Raw genomic sequence first — 15,892 nt, forward strand, 5'->3', positions numbered from 1 at the left:
CGTCCTTAGTTTGGGGAAGTTTTATTCATTGTCTTAATCTCCAAAATACGGTAAAATATTGGTATAAATGGAAATCGTACCGGTTACGTTGGACTAAGTTTCCGGGAGATTGTTGGCATCAAGTAAAATTGTAGGGTAGAAACCAAATTGGTGAAAGTACTTGAAGCTCCATTTAATAGGGGTAGACAGTTGAGACATCAAGTTAAAAATGAGATTTACACTACAAAATAGATTCGGGTAGAAAGTTGACATCAAGTTAAGTTAAAAAATGAGAATTACACTACAGATAGATTCATCAGCTGATGCCATCAAAATGATGGGCTTTCACTACTCTAAATGATCATCATTAGCACTTGAACATTGCCTTCAGTCTTGGATGGACGCTGCAACAGACTTGTTGTATTCCTCCAGTTCCTTCTTGTAAGCCTCCATTGCTTCAGCAACCTGGTCATTATACACCTTTCTCTCTTCCTCATTCAATTCCTGTACCCAACAACACCAATTAGTCTCTAGTTTGGTCCAAGAGGAAAAACATTATCTCGAAAATTCAACTGAAACTAAAGAGTGTACCTTCCATTTGACTGAAATAAGAGCAGTTATGGTGGAGTTATTGATTCCAGGTCTCTCCTCCATCAGATTCTTCCTTGCTTCCTTGCTACATTGTTCAAAAGAAAACGGTGAGTAAGACTCAGTCATACTGTTGATTAGGATATGACTAATATTCACCGAGTTTTACCTGAACAGAATGTATGAGGATGCAGGCCTCTTAGGCTTGTTGGGATCAACAACCTTCTTTTCTTCCTTCTTCTTCTTCTCAATCTCTTTTGTTTTCTGTCAATGGTATAAACTGTGATAAGCAACGAAAGTACACAAAAGAAACATTAATTTACAGCAGATGAACACAGCTTGATTAGTAACAGCAAACCTTGATTATGTTCTCTGTCTTCTCCTTCTTCTTGAGCATTTGGAAGGCTTCATGCTTCTGAAGTTTCATCATCTCTTCCTCTTCCTTCATGTGAATGGCAGCTTCCTCTTCCTTCTGTTGCTTGTAAACCTCCATTTCTTGCATATACTTATCCTTGTTCTTCTTTGCCATCTGCGATTTTCAAAGAACTTCAGCATGGTAGTTGAACCAGAATAATCACACCACAAAAAAGGACTTTATAAACTTCTAAATGCGTATACAACAGACCTCTTCATATGGACCCTTTTGGTCCTCTGTCATATTCTTCCATTCTTCACCGGTGATCTTTGCAACCTATGCAATTAACCCCAAAATGTCAGCAATTAAAATGATATGGAATTAGTAAATATGCACAAAGCTTTTTTTTTTTTTAATATAGAGATGGAATTACCTCCAGAACAGATTTTATTTTCTGTGCATTCAGGGCTGCTCGCCTCTCGTTTGAGAACAGGAAGAACGCAGACATTGGCTGCTTGGGTTTCAATGGATCCTTTTCTTTCCTGCAATTACATTTATATCATCAGTAAGGATTTCATGTCACCAATTCTCTAATCAATTCTATATTCAACTAAAAAAAAGTAAGAGCTGAGCATTACTTGTTCTTCTTGTTATCCTTTTCTGCTTCTTGTTTGAATTGCATGTACTGTTCAAGCAGCTCCATAGCTGTCTTCTGCTTGTGCTCCTCCTCAAACAAGTGCATCGCCTCACTCTCACGTTTCTCTTTAGCCATCACTTGCAAATAGGCTTCCTTCTCAGCTTGGTACTTCTCTTCATAAGGCTTCTTCTCTTCCGCGGTGACATTCTTCCACTTAGCCCCCAAAATGGCTGATATGTCCTTAAACTCCGCCTCTGGGTTCTCTTGCTTGACCTACACCAAAATCCCCAATATAAAACAAACTGTTTCACAACATTCGCAAGTTCACAACCATCAACAACGACATTCAAAATTCTCTACCTGATTCCACTGATCCTTGCACCATAGGACATAAGGAGGCGACGGCCTTTTCATTTCAGGCCCACCCTTCTTCTTCTTGTCTTTCTGTGACGGAATAACTGGGAGTGCCTGAAGATACATAAACCATTTGAATTCATTATCAATTTCAACAAAATCCCAACACCTTAAAAATCGCAATCATATATCCGAAAACGGAGCTAATTAACACAATATAAGCAAATAAATCGCAATGAAAATTGAAGATCTGAACGAAAAAATAGCGATTTTACAAAACGAACCATGGTAGGCTTGAACTCCTTCAATTTCTGCAACTTCTTGAGTTCCCTTCCCTTCGACTCGAGCTCCTCCTCCTTGATCTTCAAGATCTCATCCTTCTCCTTCAAAAGCTCCTCCGTCTTCTCCTTCTCCAGCCTCATAGCCCGAAGCTTCTCCTCCATCTCCTGTAAGTCCTTCTCGAAGCTCGACTGCGCCGTCTCCTTCGCTTTCGACTGCTTCTTTGAGGCCTTGGCGGCTTTCTTGGGCGAAGTTCGAGACTTCGAGAGGCTCTCGTGGTTCTCCTTCACTGGATCTGTTGGAATCGGGCTCGGAACGGCGGCCTCGGACACAATTCCGGCCAGGATGTTGGCTTCGTTCGTCGATGGGGTCTTGGCCTTCAGCGGCTTCCTGGACTTCCTGGTGTTGGGGATCTCGGAAATTGCAGTGTCAGCCATGGCGGAGAGGTAGGGGAAGAGAAGGTTAGGGTTTCAGAGATTTGGGGATTTTGAATTTGAGTGAGCTCTGTAGTGTGAGGGAGAGGGTGTTTATATTGAGGTCCAGGCAACGGTTAGGTGTTTTTGAAATTCAAATTTATTATGGAGATTGAATTGTGGGTTCAAGTCCGGAGCTTTGGGTTTTTTACTTTTACCGACTGTTGGTAAAGATGTGGCACAGATTCTCATCATTTCCATATGAAGGTTTTAGGATTTTAAATTTTGATGATTTATTTCCAATCATCTAGAGAAAAAAATGATTTACTTCCATAGCAAAAAAAAAATGATTTAATGCTGTATTTTCGGCTTAGTTTGGTAATGATGCACATATTACCACCAGCAAATTACGAATACAACAATTCCGAAGTCTATCATATATAAATGACAAACATAACAGTTTTCTGGATTTCAAAATAGGGCTAATAACAAAACCTAGAGAAATGGGGGAGTACAAGAATTGAAAAATTCGTCGTCGTCCTTCATTCAGTTAAGTGCTTTGGCACTAGAACTGTGAGCTCTCAATAGAGATTACAACATCATGAATTTTTTAGCAGTATACTATTCTTTGTACCTAGAGATAAAATCTTCAATGACAGGCCAGTTCACACTGTTAAAGATTGCAGCTGTGGGAAAGATTACCTGTTTGTCCGGAGGAGAGTGAATAACGGTAGTATACACACGGCAGTAGGGAATTTACGACTCACCACAAACTTCTGCACGGAACTTCCCAACATAGGAATTAGATGATGTAAAGGCGAAACCAAGAATTCAGTCATGGAACTTGGCGAATATTTTTAGCCTTTTACCACCATTTCCATTAGTATATCATTCCAGGAGTCTATTGGTCCTGGTAAGCACCAATGCAAACAATCAGTCTGAACCTTGGCGTATTTGCTATGTTCGAATGGATGATACTGTCTGTATGGACCAGGATGACCATCAGGCCTCATCAAAGAAAGTGCGACCATGTCAAGGAGTATGAGATTCACCCCGTTTCTAGAAGCTTTAGCAGATGCCTTCTCAAACTCTTCTAGTTCGATCTCACGCAGAATTTTGTGTACATCCTTCAATTCCACCACACCTTCTTTGACTGGGGCTGTTTTCTTGCAAGTTCCCCCAGTATTCCACTCCCCATTCTCAAAGTGATCAGGCGTGGATGTTCTGAAAAAGATTGTCCCCTTGTGATTAGATGCAACTATAGTGTTCATCACATATCGCAGGGTTTTGCGATAAGCAAAATCAAATCCCAGCTCTGTCAGATTTCTACCAGGACAGGCATGACATCCCAGCGCTTCATCATTCTCATAGTAGATTGCAGCTTTGAGAAACCACTTCCCTGTTGAAATGATCATGTAATCGAAATTTTGGAATTGATCTATCCATTTATCATCAATCTTGTCAAGATGAAGCTCAACTTCATGTGTTGAAACACCATTCTGGTCTTCATAAATAGCCGCCTTTACAAGGAACGGCGACCAGACAACTGAGACGGTAAACTTGTAGGAGGGGAAGTGCCATCTTCTGGACCTATACCCCTTGTCATGGTATACTTGAATGGCTTGTTCAACCTGAAGAGATGTGTTCCAATCAAATTCAGCAGAACATCTTTGAAAAGTTCTAAATTAAAAGTTGCATAAAGAAATAAGCAATGAAAACTTGATCTACAGAAAATTAAAATCAAAATTAGATGGCCACAAGTCTCAACCTAATCATCATGCAATCAATCAGCCTAGAATCTCAAAACCAAAAGATGGCATGTCCATGATGTAAATGAATAAATCATATATGATTTAAATTGTAGGACACAAGCCCAGCCTATATTTAATCAGATTTTTTTAGGTATGTCCATCACATATTTCTCTGCATGGACGTATATATACAGAGAGATCTCCCAACAACATTAGGCAGCCATGACTGAGACCATACTTTGCATTTATGTAACTCTATATGCCTCAAAGCAATCAAATGAAATGCACAATGACTGTGCAGCTACGTTTTTTTGGAGCAGGTGAGGAAAATTCATAAGCAATGCCAGAACAAATGCTATGGAAACTCTACTGACCTCAGAACAACAAATATTAAGGAAAACTGGTTAGATTGCTGCAAGAAACTTTCACAGTTATGTAAACTCTCTTAACCTACACAAAAAGTTCTCACAGGATCAAATAATCCCATTTACAGAAACTAAAATAAAGCAAAGCATCATCATAGTTAATGACAAATTGACACTGTTGTAGATAGATTAATTAGATCCTGTCTAGTGGGAAATGCAAAAAGGCCGTGCAAATTTGTATAAGATAACAGGAAGGTTAGCAAGCCATCGCAATTGAAGTGTTAATAAGCATATTCAACGTATTTTATATGCATATTCTCTAAACTTTTGAAGTTTCCAGGAAAATGGGAGACTATTTCATGTTCTTCAAACTTCTGCAAATTTATTTGAAGTCAACATGTATATAAGACATAACAATTCTAAATATACCGTGGAGAGCATGCACAGCAACGACTGAACATGGTTACGAGTAATTGAATCACCAATCAATGCCCAATGCTTATTCCTCATCATTTCAAGAAACTTCTCTGGCTCAAACTTTGGTATTGAACAATCTCTTGGACTCCACTTCCAGTATAGATACCCAGTATCAGGCCTCCCATTCTTCATACAATTTTGGGGACTTTCAATTGAGGGGCAGCTCTCATTGTAAATTGGCCCAGAAGTATTTGGAATCCAATCCCCAGCGAAAAGATTACATTTTCCTGCAAAATGAATGCAATCAAGCCCTTACTCCAATCAAACACATACACCAAATAATACATTTCCATTTCCATTATGAATCTAACATTATCTAAAATCCAAGTACATAGCCATAGTTGGATTAACTATTTGGTAACACCAAAAACAACAACAGCAACAACAACAAACAAACCCCTGAAGATTTTCAACACATTGAACCAAAACACCAATTCCCATGTTCAGATCTCAACTCCACCTAAATGTCCATTCAAACAACCATACTTTCCAATAACAGCAACACATACCCATCTGGGTTTTTCACATTATCCAAACACAAAACTAGAAAGAACCATAGAAACAACAAGAACCCAGCAGAGATAATTCAAAGCAACTACCTTTATTGGGAGGCTTAAACCGATCCCGATCTTCCTCTTCAGAAATGGGTGGCTCAGAATCCACATCTTTCTTAGGTAAAGGAATTTCATCCTGATCTCCATCTTCAGGAACTGTGATGGGTTGCTCAGACTCCAGACTCTTCTCAGGAAAATGGAGTTCTAATCTAGATACTTCATACTCTGTGGAATCAGAGAGAAAGAGACAATAAACAAGACCCATTAACAAGATTGCAATCACAGACTTGACTGTCCACCTCTTTTGCTTGTGATTCATCACCATTGTCACTTAGCTTAGCTCACTCACTGAGAGACACTCAGACAGAATAAAGTTCAGATCTTTGAAGCTATCTGCTGCTTCTTTAACTGATGACTCAATGTGGGTCTCACCCAAAACCCAGATTATCACTCATTATATCAATAAACTATTTTTATGATTTATGGTGGGTCTGAAAGAGCAAGAGATTTTGAGATGTTTTTTAGGCTTTAGAGCTACTTGGGTCACTGGTTAATCATGCTGCACTAAATTGGTAGAGAAATGGTAAACGTGATTAGAATATAGTAATTAACTGGTTTATTGTAGCATCAAAGTGATGTAGGGTACTATTTTCAAAAAAAAAAAGTGATGTAGGGTAAGGCTAGTAATTATGGAACTGTTGCTTCTAGTCCATGGATCTCGCCAGAATCCTTGGCATAATGACAAGTTTTACATTTATTGAAGAGCAAAAAGAGGATTTGTTTCTTAAAATTTCATCAAATTTTAACATCATGCCGTATTGAAATTGACTGACAAGTGAGAGAGCGATATATAGATCCTTGTGAATACTAGGATATCTATTTTGTACCGAGAATAGAAATCGGAATTTCGCCCATTTTGTAACCCTTGAACAACCTGGTTTCGACCAAGCGAGGAATTTAGAGTACCAGATCCTTATGCTAGTTGTAGCTAGATACCTCATCCGAATGAATATTGTCGAGTCCAGGAGATTTGATCTCATTCCAAAAAGATGGTTACAGTAGGCAAGTCTTTTTTCTCTTTTGGCATTTTGAACAATGGTTGTTTGATGTTTCAAGTTTCAACAAGTCCTCTCAACAATGATGTGAATTTGCAAAGGTCTAAAGTCTAAAGTCTAAAAAACTCCTTGTTCCTGTTTAAGAGGCAAAGGTACATCCTCAACCCATTGGATAGTACAAGCCTCATTGGAGAATATAGAAGAGAAGACAAATTTGGATGTCCATTTTTCTCTGTTCTAGTTTCAGACTTTGAACTTGCGACTTTCTATTGCCCAAATCGCTACACCCTGTCTGCTTAATATAATAACCATCTCAAGCACAATTAAATTTAATTTATGGCATCTGCAACCCTACCATTGTTAATTTACATGTCTGCTTCATGCATATAGCTATTCAATTTGGGTCAACCAGAGTTGGTTTATCAAACAATTCCTGCCTCTCCCATTTGGCACTTAAACTACAACATTTAAATTATTCCCTCCTTATATTACTGGTCTTAATGAATCTATCTCTTTCTCATAATAGTGTCGGTGATGTTAGTGTAAGATAGTGTTCGGCTCTGTATGAGATCAGAATATATGAATAAGCAAGCATGCCTATAAAGAATCGTATTGTTATAAAATTCAGTACTGAGAAACTATCCACCACTAAACATAACTGCATGATACAAGGGATAGTTGCATGACTATGAATACGCCTGACAATCTAGATGAGCTAATCACCTTACAGATACACAAGTATAAAGCTTAGAACACGAGAAATTATATTGTTAGAATCAAAATTTATTTCTCACGATTTTGACATTGCATCCACCTACAGTTCAACTGTAACAGTAACAAGACACCTTAAAGGTAAACACACACCAAAAATTCAACAGGTGAAAGAACCCGTCCACATTATCTTGGAAGAACAGAAGCATCACAGCAACATCAGGACTTGAGAACCACAAAGGAGAATCACACGGCCATTCTGGGTACTTTCATGCCAAATCCATGTTTTACCTTCTCAATTCTGTTCAAATACAATGTCCCGAGTCATTAATACAGATAAAGCATCTCATGATTTAAAAGACAAATCATTAAATAAGTGCTAGTCTATGACTAAAATAAGCAATGAGGATCAAGATAATGTGTTTCAATGTCGGCATCTATATCACTAAACTAAGCCGTCTAAGCATACAATAACCACAGAATCGTAAAAGCATGCTGCTATAATCAAAAGTAAATAAGCACAAGAACTTACGTCGGTGCAAGTCTGCCAAGGGGTTTTAGCTCTTCCCCAGACTCCTCATCCACAAGTCTCCCAGAAATTTCAAGGATATAAAATCTCTCTCTTGTAGTTGGCAGTCCCCTGCTTGCAAGTAGGTCAAAATCTCTCTGATTTAACTCTCTTCCGTTTACATAGACACCAGTATTGCCAGCACCACAATTTGTTGGCATCGGGTAACTGAACTCTTCAATACTTGGCTGCAAGACAACAGGAATGGGTTTCTTATAAATTCCGCATGAAACATGTACATACCAAGATCGATTAAAAAATAAATAATATGATTGCTCTCACAGGAATTATGCCAAGGCAAGGGTGGCCCATCACACCCCAGAATCCAGCTCTGAAGTCATACCTGGATAAAACAAAAGTCACTCTTTAGCTGAAAGAAATTTAGATACATCATAGACCTGAATTTGGACATGATAAAATGCATTGAATAAGAATCAGAATTATATGCAACATTACCAATAATCTCCTGGTTGAATTATGCCAGCAAGCTTCTCAGCTTTTCTTACAAGATGATCCGGTATAGGTTGCCCATTGATTAATACCTTGGTTCTTTCCACATTTTGATGTGATTTCAAGGAATCTTTGAAACTCCTTTTGATGAGACCAACCAATAAGTTATCAGTACCCTTACGGATCTTGGGACGATCTTCTTTGCTCGTCTCTGTAGAGTCCTGTGATATGTTGGTGTTAAGATAGTCATTGAACGAATCATCCACCTCAGTTTCCACTGACATATCTTTTACAGAATTCTTCGCAGATGTACTGCTACTAAAGACCACCTTGTCTTGGGCTATACATGCAACCTCATTTCCCCCCTCAGTTCTGCTTATTTCATGTTTGGCAGGACTATCAGGCTGCTCCCAAAGAGGTGACCCTGGTGCTGTTGGAGAACGGGCATCTTTTGTGAGCACCTCAGCATAGTCAGAAATGTCTCTTTGGACAATCATACTATCTGGGATGCCTTCTACCTCCTGGAAGATGGAAGATGAAGAGCTATGGCTTTCCCTCTTTTCAAAACTATCCAACTTCAGTCTCTCATCTTCTGCCAGTGGATTATCTTTGACCATTATCAACTGAAGGTTCTGAACAGAGTTATCTAAATCATCATGGGAGGAGCTGGTGTTGTCAGCATTCAGACGTTTAGGAGGAGTTAAGACGTTGCCCTTTACTACCTCCTTAGAATTTTGATCAACCTCGTAAGAAAATTGCGTGGATTCTTTAGGAGCAGATGTAATCAGCCTTTTGTCATTAACTTCAAGTGAAATAACAGTCAAACAGGAACCACAGCGAAGCTCTGACTGACTCTTACTTCTCTTCTTAATTTTTCTGGGAAGTTTTAGCAACTCGAAGCAATGGAAGCATGTAATGAATGGGGCACCACCTTGGAAAGGATGGGAAATCTTTGTCTTCCTGTTGATCATCTTTTCTAGATGTCGATCACCATAACTATTGATGTCTGAATCAACATCACCCTGCCATCTTGTGCGTAACATGGGACTAACATCTCTGGGGTAATTGTGTGGGCTATATGTAGCAGGATTGACATGATGATAGGAATTCAAATTAAACGGACCTTTTGGAATACTTCTGTTGCCAAACTCAGTATGCAGGACTTGGGATGGAACCACCCAATTTTGGTTGTAGCAGCCTGAACAATTACATGCAGGCGAGTGTGCAACAGTATCATGTGGATATGATGCGAATGGATTCCGGTTAAAACCAATCTTTTGTTCCTTAAGGTATTCATGACATTGTGGTTGTGCGCATTGGAGTGGATGATGGGAGGGCCTCCTTGTCATATGTGGTGGATCCTCATATTCCGGAATCACATTCATATTATTCCTCTGTGGAGGATAAAATTTCTGCATATCCATGTTATGATGATCCATAATAGGAACCTTTCCATGGCTATAGTTGAAGTGAGGGGATGTTGGCATCTGTTTGTCCACAGCATACTGCTGCTGCAGTGCAAGATTATAAGTTACCAAGTCACCATAAGGATCAGGTGGCGTCTTACTCCTCTCCGGGGGAACCATATCCCTTGGTCTATCTGCCACATCATAAGATCTGCTAAGTTGCTCCTTCAACTGATCCAATTTCCTAAGAAGCTCAGCTCGATCAGGTACTAGATGTTCAACTCCATTCGCATCATACCTCTGCTCACCATAACCATGAAAAGATTCTAGCTGATAATTTGAAGGCCCCTCATTAGGATAAGCAGAAATTGGCATTCTTACTCGCTCGGCAGCAGCCCTTGGGTTTCCATAAAACCCCTCATACCGATCTCTTTCAACACCCCACTGGTCCATACTTTCGGTTGATCTCAATGACCCAGCAAGATACCTTAATTGGGCCGAAATATCTCCTGCACTTGAATTTACAGACTCGGACCTATTCATATTGGTATCAAGGTTATTTCCAGGTGCTTGAACATCAATTGGGAACTCCGATAATCGACTATATCTTTCAACAAACTCTTTTTTCTGTGCTGCACCACTTTCCTCAAGCCTTAAACCCCTAACCCCTTCCTTAACATTGATATAATTATCTTCTAAAACATCTTTAGTCTCTCTTCTTAATGTACTAGTGCTACTACTACAACTAGATTCAACATTTATCTCTCCATACACCCTCTCTTTTCCTCTACCTCTCCTCAAGTCCATCAGTTTCTTTTCAATCTCAAACTGGAAACTAAAACTACTACCCTGATTTCTGAAAAACAAAAATCATCCCCAATTTCCCAAAGCACTCTTCTTTGCTGTACCCCACTTAACAATATTGCAACTCCCAGAATCACCAAACTTAGTATCTTGAATTTACACCCTAAACAGAAGCAGAATTGAAAAGAAGAAAAAAAAATCAAAACTTGGAAGCATATCATTGACTGAATAGCAATTTAAATTCCCAAAGTTATTAATTGCAACTTGTTCTTCCATTTTCTCAGTAAGCAAGCAATTTCACATGGTTAGAACTAAAATGCCAAATTGGGAAAACCATTCAAAGAAAGAAAAACTTACCTCAAAAACGAATGATCCAGATAACCAGAACGACGGAACACCGACCAAACTCGTCTTCAATCTCGCTCAATCAACCTCGAAACCCACAAAGCTTATTATCCTTAAAAGCCCACCTCAAACACTTCTTCTACTTCAGAATCAACCTGATTACTTCCACAACTAAACTCAGAGACAAAAACAGAAAAGACATCCGGATGTTATAGATTCTAGTTTAAGCCTTTACTGTTCAAGATCACAGAGGTTCATGAATCTCCCACGTTATCTAACTCTTTCTGAATCAGCTAGGAATTTTGGAGAGAGTAGAAATGAGCTGTGGATTTGTCGGCTTAAACTAGAAAGAAAACAAAAAGGGTTTATTGGTTTGAACTTTGAAAGTTGGAATAGTCCGGTTCCCGGTAATTTTCAGGGGAAAACGAGTACGTGTCACATCTTTAATTTTCAAACAGCTGGCTGAGAGGGCCAACTGAGATACTGTAGTTTGATGGCATCGTATATTTCTTGGGAAGTTGAACACTTCCCCCCTACTAAACCCTACAATTCATAAATTCCCAAGACTTTATAGTAATTCTGATTCATGCAATAATCTCACTTCAGAAGATTAGTCGCGCCCCTCACATATTTTACTTCGTCGCATTTCGCATAAGGTTGTTCATTTCATATATAGGAATGTGATTGAAAATTTTACGGGGTAGAATTGATTCTTGAATTCGAGTAACTCATTCTTCTCCTCTTGATTTTAACTTCTATAGATTTTGATCATCATTCTGGAGGCGATTGCTTCTTCTTTTGAGACCTCGATGGTTGACGGTTAAACACACATGATTACAAGTTGCTAGATTTGTCACCCACTCATATCCAACAGCGCCAATTGACTTGGCTTTTGTATGGACTCTGAACTGTACGGATGGAGTCTACGTTGTTGTGTTCTGACTTTCTCCAAATAATAATGAATGCTTGGAATATTTCGTGACAATGAGTGACTCGTGATTTCAAAGGTGGGAGTTAGGTCATCATCAAGTTGGTTTCTTATTTTGTCATGATACGTAGACGTTTTACAGTTCTGTTTCATCATGAAGTCAAGTAATTTTCCCAAGTTCTTAATTTTGTTTAATGTTTATCTTGGTATGTGTTGAAATTATCTTCTTCCTTATCAAACGTGTGTGGTTGTATCATCCCAATATTTGGCAACAATTATCCATTTTACATATTCCAAGTGCGTTACAGTGATCGTGAATATGTCAAACGGGTTAATTAAGTGCAATTCATGAATTATATAACAAAAATTAACACGTGTTACTTGATCAAGTATCTCCTTCTTATATTGTAAGTAGAGAAAACAAAACGAGGTATATATCAATCATCCCAGAAATGTTATGCATGTACGTTCATAGACTAGTAATCGGAATTCTTATGTCATGAGGCACAGATGGATCGAAGTGCATGCCAACGCGACTCCAAAGTCGACTTTCAACTCTACATAGAAACAGAAATCTACAATTTTGGCTAGCATATGTTCATATTACAAATTTACAGGTATTTATAGTTGCTAGAAATATATATTAGAGTACCCCTGTTTGTCTACCATTACATTTGCGTCTTTTTCTTTCTGCGTAATCCAGAAGTTGCAAGAAGATTATATTCCGAAATCTGTTCCTCAAACTTCTGGCTTTTTGAACGATGATATTGCTCTTTTTCTTCGTCGTTTTCTTTGTCTCTTGATCATTAGGAAGGGGCAAGACTCTGGTGTGTTGCCCGAGAAGTCTACCGACGGAAGCTAACTCATACGAATCGTATAACGGACTCCCGCAATCCCATATCCGAGGACTTCTGCTACCTTCTCCGTCTTCTTCTTTCTCCTTTTGCTTCATGTTCAACCACAAGAGCAGGAAAATTAAGATGTCATTTCTACTTTCTAGGTGCATTGTTCTATATGTAATAGTGTAATATGTTCTGCTTATAACAATATTTATGATGAGCATATGTATTGTCTGCGCGTCTTAGCTTGATACACAACTGGGGCACGTAATTCGTGGAACGGCCGGCCGAACTTGCTGTTGAAAACTTGAATCGGCCGGTGAAGATCATAACCAAAATGTGACGAAGTGATTGAAGTCCTACCATAAGCTAATCTACTTTTTATTTATTTATCTGTTTAGGGTGAGCTAAAGAGTAAGGTTTTCCCTTCTCGAAAACAAGAGAGAGAGAGACCCTACATTAACGCCAAGCTTCTTATTTCCTGAAAGACCTTTGTGTACAATCTTTAAAGGTCATTTTGGCCACAGATAGAAGAGGCATGCATGCACATCTTTGAAAACTGCTGAACATATTTCCGACGTCGTTTTGGCATGCAGCTGAATTGCCTGAATGAGCTGATGCAAGCCAGGAACGTACGTTGTTTTCTAGTCCTGAAGTTTCTATTATTGCAAGGACGTAATAGTGATAAGACATTAATATTTGGAGACTACGAACTCTTTGATGAAAATCACGGGCGGAAGTGTGGAACCTCATACTAAGGATCAATATTTGGCTCCGGATTTGAACCACATGATGAGGATGGATCATGAATGTTATGATGACCATGCATGCCAGAGTCCCATAGAAATTAACTGAACCCTCCTATTGATGCTACTTCTTGTTCTTGATCAGCAGGGGCTGGAGACTGTTGGAACCACATAATGAGGAGAGTGCGCAGGATACGATTAAAAGAGCTGCAACGGAATCCATGGAAACATACGTGCAGATGGGGCAGTCATATGCATCATATCCTGCAACTAATTATTGAAGCATCCATTGACAAGTGGGGAAATAGTGACACTTGAAAGTAATTTCATGCCTTCGATCATGTGCTATCTGCAAGGAGAACTTCGAATATATATTTGTATCAAGATTTCAATCTAATTCAGTGAACACTGGGTTGTAGGGAAAAAAGTGTTGAGGTATTTACATAAGACACAGTATCACATGTTAGTTTACAGACAAGTCAAAGATTTGAAGGTTATTGGATTTTTAGATTCTGATTTTGCAGGGAATTATCCTGATTCAAAGAAGTCCACTTGTGGATACGTGTACATGCTAGGAGGAGGAGCTATTGCTTGGAAAACCATGAAGCAGACATTGATCACAACCTCAACCATGCAAGTTGAATACATAGCAGTATATGAAGCAGTGTGTGAAGGGGTATGGATAAGGAATTTTCTACAGCAGACTCAAGTACTCAGTCACATTGTGGAAGACAAATTGGAAGTTTTTTGTGACAATGAGGCAGCTGTGTACTTCTGCAAGAACAATAAGAGATCTACCAATTCCAAGCATATAGATTTAAAGTATTACAGTGTTAGGGAGAGGGTTAAAAGGGGTGAGTTAGTGGTTCTAAGCATATATACAAACTCACAACTAGCTGATCCTTTCACAAAAACATTACCAGTTAAAGTGTTCAAGAAACACAGAGAGCATAAACATTTTGCCTAACTTAGATGCTTGAGGTCAGTGGGAGCTAAGTCCAGTAGGAGCAAACTAAAATTTACAAGTTTTGAGTTCTTGTTTTAATTATCCTTGTGATAATAGTTTTCTTGTTTTAAATTAAGTCTTGAGATATTTCAGAATTGTTATGTCATGCTGCAGCTTTACATTAATTTCTGAAAAACTTACACAAATAAGTTACAGTTGTATATATACTTGCATATCAGATGACTTTAATCATGTCTAGCATGATGATATGGTTCAAGCAAGTTATAAAGTCATTGGTGTCCAGCATATTTATTGAAGTTCTGGTTTTAGAACATACGGTAGGACTTGATGTATATGTATTCTATAGTTGTTAATACACATTATACATATATCTCAATACTGAGAGTTTTGACATATGTATTTTGCAGGAACTTATGTTGTAGCAAAGAAACTCTGCATTTTTGTTAAAATGTAACTCGTTTCTTGTTCTGCATAAGTAACTGCAATGTGACCATATTGTGATGAGATTTTTGATTCAATTGTTTCTGGCACACACTACAGTAGGTAGTATAGTTTCTGACATTACAAGAACTTGATTTTCATAAACCGGAAGTGATTGTCCAAGTGGGAGATTGTTAGATTAATTTTGGACATATCACATATTATATGATTATCATGTTTAATGTCATAATCCATTTCTACATGGAAACAAAGATAGTATCAAATCTAGTTCCTAATGATTTCGTGTATTATATCATTATGGTAAGAAATCCTAATTTAAGTCTAGAAGCAAGACTACAAATCAGTATTGAATCAGGAATCTAAATAAGATGACTTAACTTACAAGATGTCTTTAATGAAAAGACTCTTAATGGTTAAAGATTCTCTATATATAGATGGTAAACGTCTCTGTTATCACTACGAGTTATTTGCGTAAGTTTCTGTCAATTGAGAAAACAGAGAGTAGTGACTAACAGAAGACTTTGCCTAGCACCTTGTGACTTCGGATTAAGGTACAATGGATCACGGTGTCGTCGTTCATGAAAATGATAAGTTAATCTCATTCACTAAGTTAACGATCAATTATTATGCATATAATCTTTGATTTTATACTCATATAATGTAATTTAATTTACAGAGAGTGCGCAGGATACGATTAAAAGAGCTGCAAGGGAATCCTCGGAAACATACGTGCAGATGGGGCAGTCATATGCATCATATCCTGCAACTAATTATTGAAGCATCCATTGACAAGTGGGGAAATAGTGACACTCAAGTAATTTCATGCCTTCGATCATGTGCTATTTGCAAGGAGAACTTCGAATATATATTTGTATCGAAA

General features: G+C 38.4%; 3 protein-coding genes across 3 annotated transcripts; all 3 read right to left on the reverse strand.

Annotated features, from left to right (window-relative positions):
• Positions 1-264: 264 nt before the first annotated feature.
• Positions 265-2,693, reverse strand: LOC126794527 (high mobility group B protein 13-like). The gene is made up of 9 exons (XM_050521274.1): positions 2,198-2,693; positions 1,920-2,027; positions 1,561-1,832; positions 1,356-1,464; positions 1,193-1,258; positions 926-1,096; positions 737-831; positions 571-655; positions 265-483 (listed from the first exon to the last, which is right to left on the reverse strand). The coding sequence occupies exons 1-9, from the start codon at positions 2,627-2,629 to the stop codon at positions 367-369; spliced, it is 1,455 nt and encodes a 484-aa protein (XP_050377231.1). The 5' UTR covers positions 2,630-2,693; the 3' UTR covers positions 265-366.
• A 334-nt stretch (positions 2,694-3,027) lies between these two features.
• Positions 3,028-6,135, reverse strand: LOC126794545 (protein trichome birefringence-like 23). Its single transcript, XM_050521294.1, has 3 exons — positions 5,798-6,135; positions 5,151-5,425; positions 3,028-4,236 (listed from the first exon to the last, which is right to left on the reverse strand). Exons 1-3 carry the CDS (start codon positions 6,075-6,077, stop codon positions 3,463-3,465), a joined length of 1,329 nt encoding a protein of 442 aa, XP_050377251.1. The 5' UTR covers positions 6,078-6,135; the 3' UTR covers positions 3,028-3,462.
• A 1,300-nt stretch (positions 6,136-7,435) lies between these two features.
• Positions 7,436-11,440, reverse strand: LOC126793732 (uncharacterized). Its single transcript, XM_050520342.1, has 5 exons — positions 11,104-11,440; positions 8,543-10,909; positions 8,369-8,429; positions 8,051-8,274; positions 7,436-7,819 (listed from the first exon to the last, which is right to left on the reverse strand). The coding sequence occupies exons 2-5, from the start codon at positions 10,747-10,749 to the stop codon at positions 7,765-7,767; spliced, it is 2,547 nt and encodes an 848-aa protein (XP_050376299.1). The 5' UTR covers positions 10,750-10,909; positions 11,104-11,440; the 3' UTR covers positions 7,436-7,764.
• Positions 11,441-15,892: the final 4,452 nt, after the last annotated feature.

The sequence above is a fragment of the Argentina anserina genome, chromosome 5 (assembly GCF_933775445.1).
Source record: "Argentina anserina chromosome 5, drPotAnse1.1, whole genome shotgun sequence".
Lineage (NCBI taxonomy): Eukaryota > Viridiplantae > Streptophyta > Magnoliopsida > Rosales > Rosaceae > Argentina > Argentina anserina.

Bases quoted from the DNA above. Each gene is read 5' to 3' on its own strand.
- LOC126794527 (XM_050521274.1), bottom strand. From the start codon at position 2,629: ATGGCTGACACTGCAATTTCCGAGATCCCCAACACCAGGAAGTCCAGG. The intron at 1,259-1,355 runs GTAATTCCATCT...TTAATTGCATAG, and splicing joins AAATAAAATCTGTTCTGGAG to GTTGCAAAGATCACCGGTGA. The intron at 1,097-1,192 runs GTCTGTTGTATA...TGAAAATCGCAG, and splicing joins AAAAGGGTCCATATGAAGAG to ATGGCAAAGAAGAACAAGGA.
- LOC126794545 (XM_050521294.1), bottom strand. From the start codon at position 6,077: ATGGTGATGAATCACAAGCAAAAGAGGTGGACAGTCAAGTCTGTGATT. The intron at 5,426-5,797 runs GTAGTTGCTTTG...TTCATTTTGCAG, and splicing joins GTTTAAGCCTCCCAATAAAG to GAAAATGTAATCTTTTCGCT. The intron at 4,237-5,150 runs GTATATTTAGAA...ACATCTCTTCAG, and splicing joins TGCTGTGCATGCTCTCCACG to GTTGAACAAGCCATTCAAGT.
- LOC126793732 (XM_050520342.1), bottom strand. From the start codon at position 10,749: ATGGACTTGAGGAGAGGTAGAGGAAAAGAGAGGGTGTATGGAGAGATA. The intron at 8,275-8,368 runs GTGAGAGCAATC...GTTGTCTTGCAG, and splicing joins CTTGCCTTGGCATAATTCCT to CCAAGTATTGAAGAGTTCAG. The intron at 7,820-8,050 runs GTAAGTTCTTGT...GTATTTGAACAG, and splicing joins CTTGGCAGACTTGCACCGAC to AATTGAGAAGGTAAAACATG.